Below are 13,055 nucleotides of genomic sequence, written 5' to 3'. Positions count from 1 at the left end.
CCATTACAATAATATTGCCCATCAAACAAATTCAACCTAACCACTATCTATTAGTTGCAAGTGTAAATAGCAGCACGACTGAATCAACTTGTATATTCCTGTAACACTTAACAAACACATAAATGCATGTGTGGAAAATACAAGTAAAACAAAATAAATTCTTGATTTCACATAAGCATAAACTACAAGACATATATCATGAAAAACCTCATAAATATAAATCAATAATCAATGTAGCACAATGTGAAACAAGAAACAGATATAAATACATCACAATATCTCCCCTTATCATAGACAACTCAAATAAAATAAAAAACATCATGAGCCAAAATAAATACATGATGAAGCACCTAGATACAATCTAAAACTCCACAGCTCCAAAACAAAAAATCTCCCCCTATTAACAAAATCTCCTCTACATATATGTACTCCCCCTTTTTGTGACGAATTGCCAAAGGGCACTCACTCATCACCAAAAGGAGGTGGCGGAGGTGAACGACGAAAACTCTCTAAATCTGCTTTCAAGAACTGAAGCTCATCAAGCATGTCCATCAAAAGCTGACCATGAGCCACTTGAACGGTTAGGATAGTCTCCAACATACGACAAATGTCCGAGTCATTCGAAGTCGAAGGTGGAGGAATAGCAGCAGCGGTCGGATCAACATAAGCATCTATAGCTGGATCACTTGAAGTAGAAGGAGGAGGAGGAGAAGGAGGAGGTGCACCAGAAGAGGAAGAATCTACTCTAGGGCGTTTAGAGCTAGCTCGCATTTGAGCAGCCCTCTGCTGAAGAAAGGTGGCACTTACAAGAGCTATAATATGAACAGGCTCAGACGTCGGAAACTCCTCTAAACCCAAATGCAAAAGAATCCGATGAATAAAAACCGGAAGGAAAAGAGCATGAGCAGTAGAACTACTCCAATGAACCTCAATCAAAGAACGAATGAAAAGATGAGGAAAGCTCATAGAAGCATCCATGACAAGCGCATACAAAAATGCATATCTCTCCAAAGGAATGGTGTGCAGATGAGAGATAAGCCAGATGGAATGGCAAGAAATCCGAAAGAAAAGATAGGGAATCTCGGTTAACTCGTGAGAGGTGATCCGAGGATTAGAACCCCACTAGATAGAAGTACCAATAATAAATGACATAATGTCATCTAGGGGAGGAGACTCATCGTAAGGATAAACAAGATACTAAACCAGTGGCACCCCTAGAGTATCAGCCACTACCGAAAAAGTAATGGTGTGCTCATCACCCCATATCCAACTTCTCACCAGAGTGTTGGAATCATAGGAGTGGACAGAGAGGTTCGAGTAGAACTCTCTAATCAAGGTAGCCAGAGGAGGATGTGAAATGTCTAGCAAAGGAAGCCAACCCCTACGCTCAAAGTTTCTCCGAATCTCAGCATTCAACTCATCTAACACAACCTTTCACATAGCCCATACATTCCTACGAATGTTCAGCTTCTCATAAGTTTCTTGATTTTTCTCACTCAGAAACCTCTCATTATCAAAGGTGGGGATAGAAGAAGAAGAGGATTTCCTATTAGCTCTAGTCTTCCTAGACATGATGCTAAAGATCAAAAGGACAGACACAAAAGAGACAGAGAAAAAAAAAAAAAAAACACAAAAACCAAGGGCAAACTACAAGTTAGCATAGAAATATAGAAAATAACAATCTATATGATGCATGAACAATATCAACACATGAAGGAATAAATTTTGTGGAATGAGTTTCAGGCACAGAGATGCTTTCTACAAAACCTAAATCAGTTTTGTCTGAAGGAGACTTTTGAACACTCAGCATTTGATCAAGTTTGGAGCTTGCAGACCTATTTGTTTGTTCTCTACCAATAGATAATTCAAGTTCCAAATTCTTAATTTTATCAAGTAAAAACATGTTCTCAGTCTTCACATTATTCAACAATTCATTAGTATCAAACAGTTTCACAAGCAAATTTTTCTTATCTAGTTCAAGAGATGCAATTTTCTTTAAGCCTAGATCAACACTTATAGCATCCTTTACAGCAATTTTGCAAAATTTATTATAGGCTTCTTGCAAATCTACATCCTTAGAGAGTTCCCCATCAGAAGGGTTCTCCTCAACAACAACACTTTTAGTAGCAGTGAAAGCAATGAAATTTCCATCCTCATCACTACCAGACTCATTCTCAGAAATTTCATCATCACTAAGGGTTACGGCCATAGTCTTACCCTTAGACCTCAAGAATGTAGGACATTCTAATTTCACATGACCATATCCTTGACAACCAAAACATTGTTGACCCATAGAATTATTAGAAGGTTGACCTACTTTCTCTTTAGGTTTTTTAGTGTTATTCACCTTAGTGGGACTATTCCTCCTAAAATTTCTAGGTTCAACATTGTTTTTACCTCTTGCCATTATGTTATTGTTCTTAAGAAAGTTTCTAAAATTCTTGGCAAGGTAAGCAATCTCTGTAGCAGAGAGCTCATCATCAAATCTACTCACATCAACATCATCAACAGACTTAAGAGCCATTGATTTGGATTTGCTAGTCTTAGGTAGGTCCAACTCATAGGACTAAAGAGATCCTACAAGTTCATTAACAGGGATGGAGTCCACATCCTTGCTTTTAGTGATGACAGTCACCTTAGGTCTAAAATCCTCAGTCAAAAATCTAAGAATTTTCCTAACAATTTTAGGTTGATCATAGATTTCACCCAAATTATATGTAGAATTAATAATATCATTAAGCTTAGCATAGAATTCATCAAAAGATTCATCATTAGACATCTTAATACTTTCAAATCTAGTTGTTACTTACTACAACTTATTGATTTTAACTGCCTTTGTGCCTTCATGCACAATTTGAAGGATATTCCAAGCAGTATGAGCAACCTCAACATTAGAGATTCTCTTAAATTCTTCCATAGAAACAGTATTAAAGATAGCATTCATAACCTTGCTATTAAAAGTGGCTGCTTCTTTTTAAGAAGTTTGCCACTCACTCATTGGAGTAGTGGGCTTCTCCCATCCGTATTCAACGGAGTTCTAGACTCTCTCATCAATAGATTTCAAGAATACTTTCATCCTTACTTTCCAGTAGGCATAATTATTCCCATCAAAGTGAGGTGGAATAACAAGAGAGTGACCATATTCCATGACAACAGGGGTCAAGGATCAACTCTTAGATCAAAGGATCTAAACACTAGAGCTAACCCGCTCTAATACCACTTGTACGTTTTTAGACCCCTTAAATACAACCAGATTAACCTAGTGATTTAGCCAAGTGATTAACTTAGGTAAATTATGCAGATCTAGGTTAACACATATAAAGCATATTATTGACAAATGTGGAAAATAAAGAACACAACGATATGATAACCTAGGAAAACCAAACCGGTAAAAAACTTGGGGAGGATTTAACCTAACTATCCTCAAGGTAAAACAAATCCACTATGAAAGAATTGAAGTTTACATAATAACGACTTAGACCACTAACATTTTATTGCTACCTCGAGTAGAAAACTTACTATCACGACCACGTGATAGCTCCGAGTCCACAGACTATTTCTTTCTTGGATTCACAGCAAGTACAAGCACTCCCACTTGTGTATCTTTAAGCTCTTAAAAGCAGCAACTGAATTGATCACCAAACTCTTGACATCAATCTTGAGATTGGAAATCCTAAGTGTGTATGAAGGCAAGCACCTCTAGATTTCACAAGAGATTCACACACACAGCACAAAGAGTTACCTCAAAACGTGATTAGAGTTTTTCCTTTTATATTTAAGGCAAAACATAAAACCTTACACATCAAATGAGCCTAGGTTGAGTTGGAAAATTTTGCAGAAAAACAATCTGCACGAGTTTCGATCGATCAAGTCTAATTCTCGATCGATCGAGTCAGGCAGATTTACACAGTAAATCCTGCAGTACACTCGATTCCAACTTTATACATAAACATATTTTGAGCAAGTCTAAAATAAAACTAAACATTTTGATCATGGTTTACCAACATTACAAATTGAAGTTCTAATATATTTAAACGTAAAATCTTAGAACCCAACAGCTACCTCCACGATTACAATAGGTGTGCTTAATTTATTAAGTAATTTTGACCTTTAAAATCTAAAATCAATGTTATATTCTTTCTTGAACACCAAAACTAGGGAAGCTGTGGGTTTCAGTTAACTCAATTGGTAAAGTCTCTGATGGTTGAATAAGAGATCTAAAGTTCAATCCCCGCCTACACCAAAAATCAATCGGTGTCTTGGTTTGATAATAAAAAAGTTATTATCAAGAGTGGACACCATATGTTGAAACTCTCCTCAAAAAAAAAAAAAAAAAAAACCAAGGAAAACTATTAGTTTTTCAATTATTACTAAGGTTTCTTGGGCTAAATTTGTAAAATAATATTATTTTCATAATAAATATTTAAATTGACACTGTTTTGAAGATATGTGGAGATTTGGTCTTTTTCTTAAATTGTGTTTTTATTTCCAATATTTGAAATTATGTTTCAAAACTCGATTTTAAAAGAATGCTAGAATCCCAAATAAGTTCAAAATAGTTCAAATTTAAATAATATTATGTTAAAAATTTTGCAAAGGTTTTTTTTATTATTATTTTACATTTGATTTTTTTTAAGAATCATTTTACATTTGAATTTAGTCAAGAAACATCCATTACTTTTAGAAAAAAGAAAATGTTTATTTGTTTAGATCCTTGAACACTCAGATTGTTTAACCTAATTAATTAACCAAATGAACACTTACGTTTATTATTCAGATCTAGGTTAAACAACAATAAATCATATCATATAGTGCGGAAAATAAATAAGACAACGATATGATTACCTAGGAAAACTAATAAAACCAACAGTTTCAAAGTAAAAACTTGGGGAGAATTTAACCTAGCTATTCTCAAGATAAATAGATTCACTATGATAGAATGAAAGTTTTTGCAATAGACTTAACCCTACATCTACTGCTACCTCTTATAGTACTTACTCATATAACCACGTGCAGCTCTGAATCCACAGACTCTTCTATCTTGAATATGTTCCACACAAACACCCACATTTTTGAGTTTGAGATCCCCCCTCAAAGGCTTTAGATCACCATCAGTAGTTGATCTTGTATGCAGTAACCTCTACGACACCAGATCTTCAGATTCTTCTAGGAATATTGCCGGTATAAGACTTTAGAGAGTTTTGGGTACAAAAATCCTAGATCTACAATTGGAGGCACAAGATGCTCTCTTTTCTCTCTCAAAACCCCCTCTAGGGTTAGCTTATAATGTCCTTCAAATACTGAAAAAAAAAAAGAGAAAAAAAGAAAAAGAAAAAAGAAGAAGATCGCGATTTGGGCTTCAAACGGACAAGTTATGGGCTTTTTATGTTTACTGATATACGACTTCCGATCAATCGAACAGCAATTGAGCGGCAATCGAGAGGACCAGATTGTATCTCACTTGAACTCTTGGATTGGACTCGAACATCACTTTATTCTCGAACCAATTTTTTCTTCTCTCCCTCGTTATAAATTTGCCACTTCTTGAGATTTTAAACAATCAAAATAGCCTAGATTTCTTGAGAACACACACTTATATATAGTTGTATCAATTAACTGCTTCAGCCATATTTCTCCATATGGGGCTTCCACCATCCTCGTATTTTTGCATGCATGCATATGCTTTTGTCCTTCTTTGGTGGTTTGGTTTGCAAGCCACCTCTGTGGTTGGTGCGAATAATGAGACAGATTGCTTATCGTTGCTGAAGTTCAAAACTATGATCACTCATGACCTTCTCGGGGTTTTGAGCTCTTGGAATGACATTGACAGCAATAGCTTTTGCTAATGGCCAGGGGTTATTTGTGGTCAAAAAACATCAGAGAGTCACCACGTTGGACTTGCATTCTCTTAAATTGGTAGGTTCCATATCAACAAATATTGGAAAGCTAAGTTTTTTTGCGAAATCTAACCCTCAAAAACAACAAATTTCTTGGGCAAATCCCTCAAGGGAGTCTTCCATCGGACATAGGTATTACTCTACCAAATATTGAACTATTAAGCATTGCCCATAATTTCAGTCTCTTTCCAAAAAAAAAAAAACATAATTATTACAAACAAATCCATCGATACAGAGAGAATCTGATGAGTTACAGAGTTTTGAGTTTTTATTTAAAGAGACAAACTGAAATGAAAAATGTGAAAGAAAAATAGTTCTCAGCAAAAAAATAAAAATAAAAATAATAATAATAATAATAAGTTCTCAGCAAAAAAAAAAAAAAAAAAAAGTTCTCAGCAAAAAAAAAAAAAAAAAAAAAAACTATAATTTTATGCAAAAAAGGGGAGAGAATATAATTTAACTGAGGAGGCTTTCTTAGTGTTACCTTGATGGGCTCCCCTTTAGAATTGATGATGTCGTATTCCCATTCTGGAAGTGGGACAACTTCAATTTCAGTATTTTTTGAGATCTGTGAGTGAGAAGAAAAGCTGATAATGAATTTATTTCCCCAAAATTTTATCTTCACAAAATTTTCTCAAGCATTGTCTTTTCTACTAGTTGTATATTTGATGGTTGTGATAATGAATTTACGTGGTTGAATATAAATTCAACAAGTGTTGATGGTTTTCGTCTTTTGTAGATTTATTTATTTATTTTTTGAAGATATTTTTATATTGTTAACATGTTAAATATGGTATGTTTAGTGGGGGAAAAATAGGTTTAAAAATATATAAAACTTATGAGTCGTTGCGATTGTAACAAGCAAATTATTACATTAATAATAATTAGTTGCAATAATTTATAAATTTCAGTTGCAATAGAGGCTTCAATACTAAATTGAATTTAGAAATTTTTTTGCAATAAAGAAATCAAAATTTTTATCCAATAACTTAAATTGAAGAAACCATTGTAATAACTTGATACAAATTATTTTGCAATATATTACAATAGAAATTTCAAGGAAACAACTAATTGCAACAAATATAACATTGCAATAATAAAATATCAATTATTTTATAATTTATTGTAATGAAAAACATGAAGCTGCAATGAATATATAATTATAATTATCTAACTTCAATTATTTTACAATCTATTGTAATAAAAAATATGAAACAATTATCTATTACAATAAAGATACCGTTGCAATAATTTGATCCAAATTATTTTTGTAAATTCTTTGCAATTTATTATAATAAAATTCTGGAAAGAATAGCCTATTGCAACAAGATATTCGAAAGTAAATTGTTTATTGCGGCAACAAATATATTATTACATCAAAATTGTCATTAAAATATTTAAGGTTTATTGCAACGAAATTTTTACGTAGCACAAACCTATTACCTCAAAGTTTATTGCAACACTTCGTATAAACTATTGCAATGATTCTAATGTTATTGCAACAATTTTTTTCGTTGTAGTGATTCAGTTTCTTTTCAAAAAAAAATCATAATTATTACAAACAAACCCATTGATACAGAGAGATACTGATGAGTTACAGAGTTTTGAGTTTTATTTAAAGAGACAAACTGAAACGAAAAAGTGAAAGTAGAATAGTTTTCAGCAAAAAAAAAAAAAAACCTATAAGTTCTCAGCAATAGGTTCTAAGAAAAAAAAAAAAACTATAATTTTCTGCAACAAAGGGGAGAGAATATAATTTACTTGAGGAGGCTTTTTCAGTGTTACCTTGACGGGCTCCCCTTCAGAATTGATGATGTTGTACTCCCATTCTGGAAGTGGGACAACTTCAATTTCAGTATTAGTTTGAGACATAGTTTCTTTGTGAGAGTGAGAAGTTGACCCTTTGTGAAAGAATGAGAAAATTTCTTTGAGAGAGAGAGAGAGAGAGAATTTGAGAGAGTGAGAGATAGATAATTTTTTTTTTTTTGAGATTTGTGAGAGAGAGAATTCGAGAGAGTGATGAAAGAATTCTAAGAGAGAGAGAGAGAGAGAGAATTTTTTTTTTTTTTTTGAGATTTGTGAGTGAGAAGTAATAGGTGATAATGAATTTATTTCCTCAAAACTTTATCTTCACAAAACAGGGAAATAGTGTATAACATTTAATTTAATCTTTGTTCATTACTTGTACAACAAGGAAAATCCCTATGAAAAGTTTGGTTAACAAATAAAAGCATAAAGAAAAAAAATTAAGTTAATTGCATTTCGTCACTAAACTATGGCGGAGTTGTAATTTCTCAAAATTCAAAGTTGAACAATGTCACCGTTTACCTATTAATACTATTTGAGGGGAAGAATACAATTTATTAAAAACTAAAACTAAAATAAAATAAAATAAAATAAACCCTAAATGCAAAACCACTCGTTTAGGTTTAAGGTATCAATTCTTTCTTATAATTCCTTGAGATTTTTATATATATCAAATTGATTCCTAAGACCAACTTCTGTTAGCTCTTATACATGGACGGAAATAATACAGTCATCACGTGACTAGTAACATGAATTAATTGGTGAGTTTTCTTAAAAATCTCATGGAGTTATAATGAAGTCTTGAAATTTTTGAGATTGTTTTTGCATTTTGACCTTCAATAAAACTAAAACACTAACTCTATAGCCTAACGAGGGCCATGTGGAGCTCTTGCTTCACTCTAAAAGACCAAAGCTGTATAATATTGCCAATCTCGAGTCCGTTTTCAGATGCAATTCTTATCCATGGAGAGGCCAACACCAATGCGTTTTTGTTACCCGACTTCCAATTCTTCAACCAAATGGTCGATGAGTCAAGCCTTGGCTCCATCAATGGAGCTTCCAATTCTTTTGTCTTCCAGTATATCATTGGGACCTCTATGCCTACGTAATGGTTCCCTTTTTTTTCATTCAAAGACGCTTTTTCCTCATCAGTAAGAAACTCAACATTTACTTGAGCCCTTGGTATTAAAAGCCGATTTTGATGTTTCTCCATATCAGTCTTAAACAATTCCTTTTCAATCACAAGCTTCACATCTGAACCTTTAAGCTCTCCCTTAACTTTTTGTTCGAACTCTGTGGGCAGCTTTGGTGTTATTGGGTCTGCTTGCACCCTCACTCTCCTTTTGTTCTTCTTATTCTTTCCTTCTTCTTGTTCTTTATTGTCTTCATAGAAGCACCGCTTGGAGCTTGTAGGTTTGGACTCTGGCATTGGCTTTGTTGTTGTTACAGCGTGATTATCATCAGGTTTTTTGGGTGGTATGGTCTTGGATACCCTCTTATTGGCTTCACGATCCGAACATGCAGACGAGAAGGATTGCTCGAATACTTGCTTATGTGCTGAGTTTTTTATGTGAAATAAAAAAAACTTCTTCAAAACCCCCTCAGTTGTCAGAATAGCTTTATCCCCATCGTTGTTTTCGCTTGGGGGAAGAGAATCGATCCTCAAATCTGTATCAGTATGTTTACTCATCATCTCTTCTTTTTCATCAACTTCAAGAAAAGAAAATAAAACTCAGGATTTTTGCAATGCTAAAAGGAGAAATTTTCAAGAAACTATAGTACTTGTGGCTCTGCAAACAATTTGTGTTTGTACGTGTGCTATTTATAACAATCTGTTCGTCAAAAGAACGGAGTACTAATTAAAATAGGAATAGGATTCGGACTCAGGCTAGTATAAGAATACACAAAGGCGGCAAAGCTTAAAATTTATTTATTTATTTTATGGGAAACAAATTAGGCTTAAAACTTTTTTTTTTTGAATAAAAACTAGGCTTAATTTTTTTTTTTTTGAGAATCAATTAGGCTTAAAAATTGATTACACTTCCTTACGTTACTTGCAATGTATTAGGTTTTATAATTATATTAAAAAGACTGTATTATTTATTTAATTTAATTATTCTTCAAAAAAGATAACTTAATGCCGAAATTCTACAGTAAACAAATTCATGAGTTTTATAGTATTGTATTTAGCTCTATTGATATATTTATAATCCGACTCAAACTTGGATTAATTTTTTTTTCTTTTATTTGGATACCCTGGATTAGTAATTTAGGGTAAAATTGCAATATCTAATTACTGACCAATCTGCCACAATTAACAAAATAATATTAGACGAGATACAAGCTTAGCATTGGATTCATTCTTAGATGTGGGTGAAAAAAAAAATTTAAAACAAAATAAAAGAAGAAGAAAAAGAAAAAGATTTTTATGCAATTGATGGAACAAAATGTTTAAAGCTTTAATTATGGAGGATTGGATGGGGTACTAAGAGTTGTTCTTTGAGGCAACGAATTAGTTTTCCTCTCACACGAGAGACCAGTACTGGAGAAGTAATGCTATTAATTGGATTTTGTTTTAAAAAAGAATATCTCCAATATAATCTCAAAGTAAAGAATTCTTCTTCTTCACTGTTTTACAAGTTTCACTAGTTATTGTGTATATTTGAGAGTTCCATGCACTAGTGATTGAGAATTACACAAATGCAGGATCGGATTTGAAGTCAGTCGGATGAAAAATTTAATCCATCTCTAGGTAATTTTCAAAAAGCTAATGCTAGGCATACTACAATTTTATTACATAAACTTTACAAAAACCGACATCACAAATCATTAAAAAAAATAGTTTAAGTGGTACTTATTATAATCTTACCATAATCTGTAAGCTTTTTATAGTAATTTATGGTAGCAACATTTTTAATCAATAAATCTAAAGACATACAAAATTTCACAAAAAAAATTTATAATTGTTGAAATTTTATGTTGTAATTGGTAAATAAAAAATTAAATAATATTAGTGGCAACCCTAAATGAGAATTAATAAAAGTTTGCCAACTTAATTATTTTGAAAAATATTTCATTAGAAGCACTACACTAAGGGTCCGTTTGGATACAGCTGAAAACTGAAAACTGAAAAACACTGTAGTAAAATAATTTTTAAATGTGTAAATAGTACTGTGGGACCCATTTTTAATATTTTTTTCTGAATAAAGTGATTGTGGGTCCCATGAACAGTGCACAAACAGTGTATGAACAGTAAAATTTGTCTCTGCACAGTAAAATTTGTCTCCTGCATAGTGTATGAACAGTACTTTTACTGTTCATTCGCTGAAAAAAAAAAAAAAAAAATCTTAAACACAAACGCGCGTTTGGGAAGCGCAAAACGCGCTTCCCAAACGCACTCTAAGACAATTGTTATATGGATGCCACTCAATTACTTGGGAAATTATTGTGTACTCCCAGAGTACCATAAATGTATGCTTCCTCTTTTCACATGAATGGTGAGTCTTACTAATTAAATTCATGGTAGGACCCATCATTCATGTAAGAGAAGAGTATACGTATTTATAATACTCTGGGAGTACTTAATAATTTTCCTAATTACCTAATAATTGGTTGTGGCTTCTCCATTTTTTTTTTTTTTTTTTTTTTTTTTTTTTTTTTTTTTTTTTTTTTGGAGAAAGGTGGCTTCTCCATCTTAGAAGTAGTACAATTGTCTCATTCAAATAACACAAGATTGCCATTTCTTTTTAAGGGGGGTGGGACCTATTCGCGCACACACACACAAAAAGGGCAATTCATTGAACATGCATAATCGCACAATTGGTACACAATTTTTGCAGGCAAGATTTTATATCCCGAGTTTGCTTTTCGGGGATGGATACAAAAGACCATAACTTAGTGAGGTTCTAACTTCTAAATCATAAAACAAAAATGCATAATCGCAACTTGTAGCTTATTTTTTAACAATAAGAAGCCACAACATGCAGTTGTCTACCACAATCCACAATAAGAAGCCACAAGCTATAATCGCACAATTGTATGTAGCTATTCTTTTGCCTTGTTGCTGTGATATCTGCATCCATCCTTTCATAATAATTATCTCATAAATCAAATATACGTAGGCATACTATGAGAGGGAAGAAGATACAATGATACATGTAGTAAGATTCATGGGAAGCCTTCTTTCACATAATAAGTGCAACTTGATTGATTCTGAGCACATACAAAACCTTTGTAGTACCATGACATCAATGGAAAGCCAGAGAGAGAGATGAATATTATTCTAATTAGAAATACAATTACGGGCATAGAGCAATAAATTCTTCATTAATTCAAATAACAATTATATTTTTTTTGATAAATACTACAGAATTTTAGCTAGTTTCTACTCCATAATGATTTTTTATTTATTTATTAGACTACGATACTAATTGATTTTTTGTGTGTTCAAATTAGTTTAATTGGGAAAGTTTCTTGTCAAATAACAATTACATTTACTTCTAAACAAGAAATCCATATGAAAATTTTGGACAAGAAAAAAAAAAAAACCATTAAAAATGTAGGTTAATTACACTTTACCCTTAAACTATGGTGCAGTGATAATTGCTCCTTAACTTTCTAAACCAAACAATCTTCTCTATTAATAATTGATATACTGTATATAATAATTAAGCATCTGATCCTTACTATTAAAGTTTTTGTATTCCCTTTTTGTTTTTTTCAAAAAGACATATCCTATGTTAAATTTGGTGGAAATCCTAATGGCAAGGATCGAAAGGACAAAGTACTTGTTACCGACAATTTTTTATTACCGAGTACTAAGGGGGATATATTACTTATTTTAGTAATTTAATGGAAACATTGCAATTACATCATAGTTAAAATAAAATTACAATTTCCCAGAAAAATATAGAAAATACAAAGCCGAAACTCTAATTCTCTAACTTAATTATTGGTTTCTCAAAAAAAAAAAGCAAAAAAAAAAAAAACTTAATTTAATTTTGATCAAATATGGTAATGTCATGTCATCACATTAAACAGAAAGTGATAGATATTAGTCTCTAATCATGACAAGATTCCGTGAACTAAAAGCCAAATGATGGCAAGATGGTAAAGCTGTATAAAGTTTATAAAGACTTGGGATTATGAATCACTTTCGTTTGATATAGCTCATAATATTTTGAAAGTTTAAAGGAAAAATAAATAAAAAAATTACATTTTTTTTCCTCTCTAAACTATACCACATTTCACACTTACCCCCAAACTAAAAGAATGCACCATCGATCACTCAAACTAAAACCTGTATAACAACACTTTACTCCTTCCCATCACTTTCTGTATTAAGTCTAACAA

General features: G+C 32.3%; 1 protein-coding gene across 1 annotated transcript; it reads right to left on the bottom strand.

Moving 5' to 3' along the window:
• Positions 1–8,562: 8,562 nt before the first annotated feature.
• Positions 8,563–9,396, bottom strand: LOC115980854 (B3 domain-containing protein At1g05920-like). The gene has a single exon (XM_031103064.1). It carries the CDS (start codon positions 9,394–9,396, stop codon positions 8,563–8,565), a length of 834 nt encoding a protein of 277 aa, XP_030958924.1.
• Positions 9,397–13,055: the final 3,659 nt, after the last annotated feature.

Source organism: Quercus lobata, chromosome 3, assembly GCF_001633185.2.
Source record: "Quercus lobata isolate SW786 chromosome 3, ValleyOak3.0 Primary Assembly, whole genome shotgun sequence".
NCBI lineage: Eukaryota > Viridiplantae > Streptophyta > Magnoliopsida > Fagales > Fagaceae > Quercus > Quercus lobata.
The sequence above is the reverse complement of the archived record's forward strand: the minus strand, read 5'-3'. Positions and strand labels throughout refer to the sequence as shown.

Excerpts from the sequence above, each read along its gene's own strand:
- LOC115980854 (XM_031103064.1), bottom strand. The coding sequence starts at position 9,396 with ATGATGAGTAAACATACTGATACAGATTTGAGGATCGATTCTCTTCCC.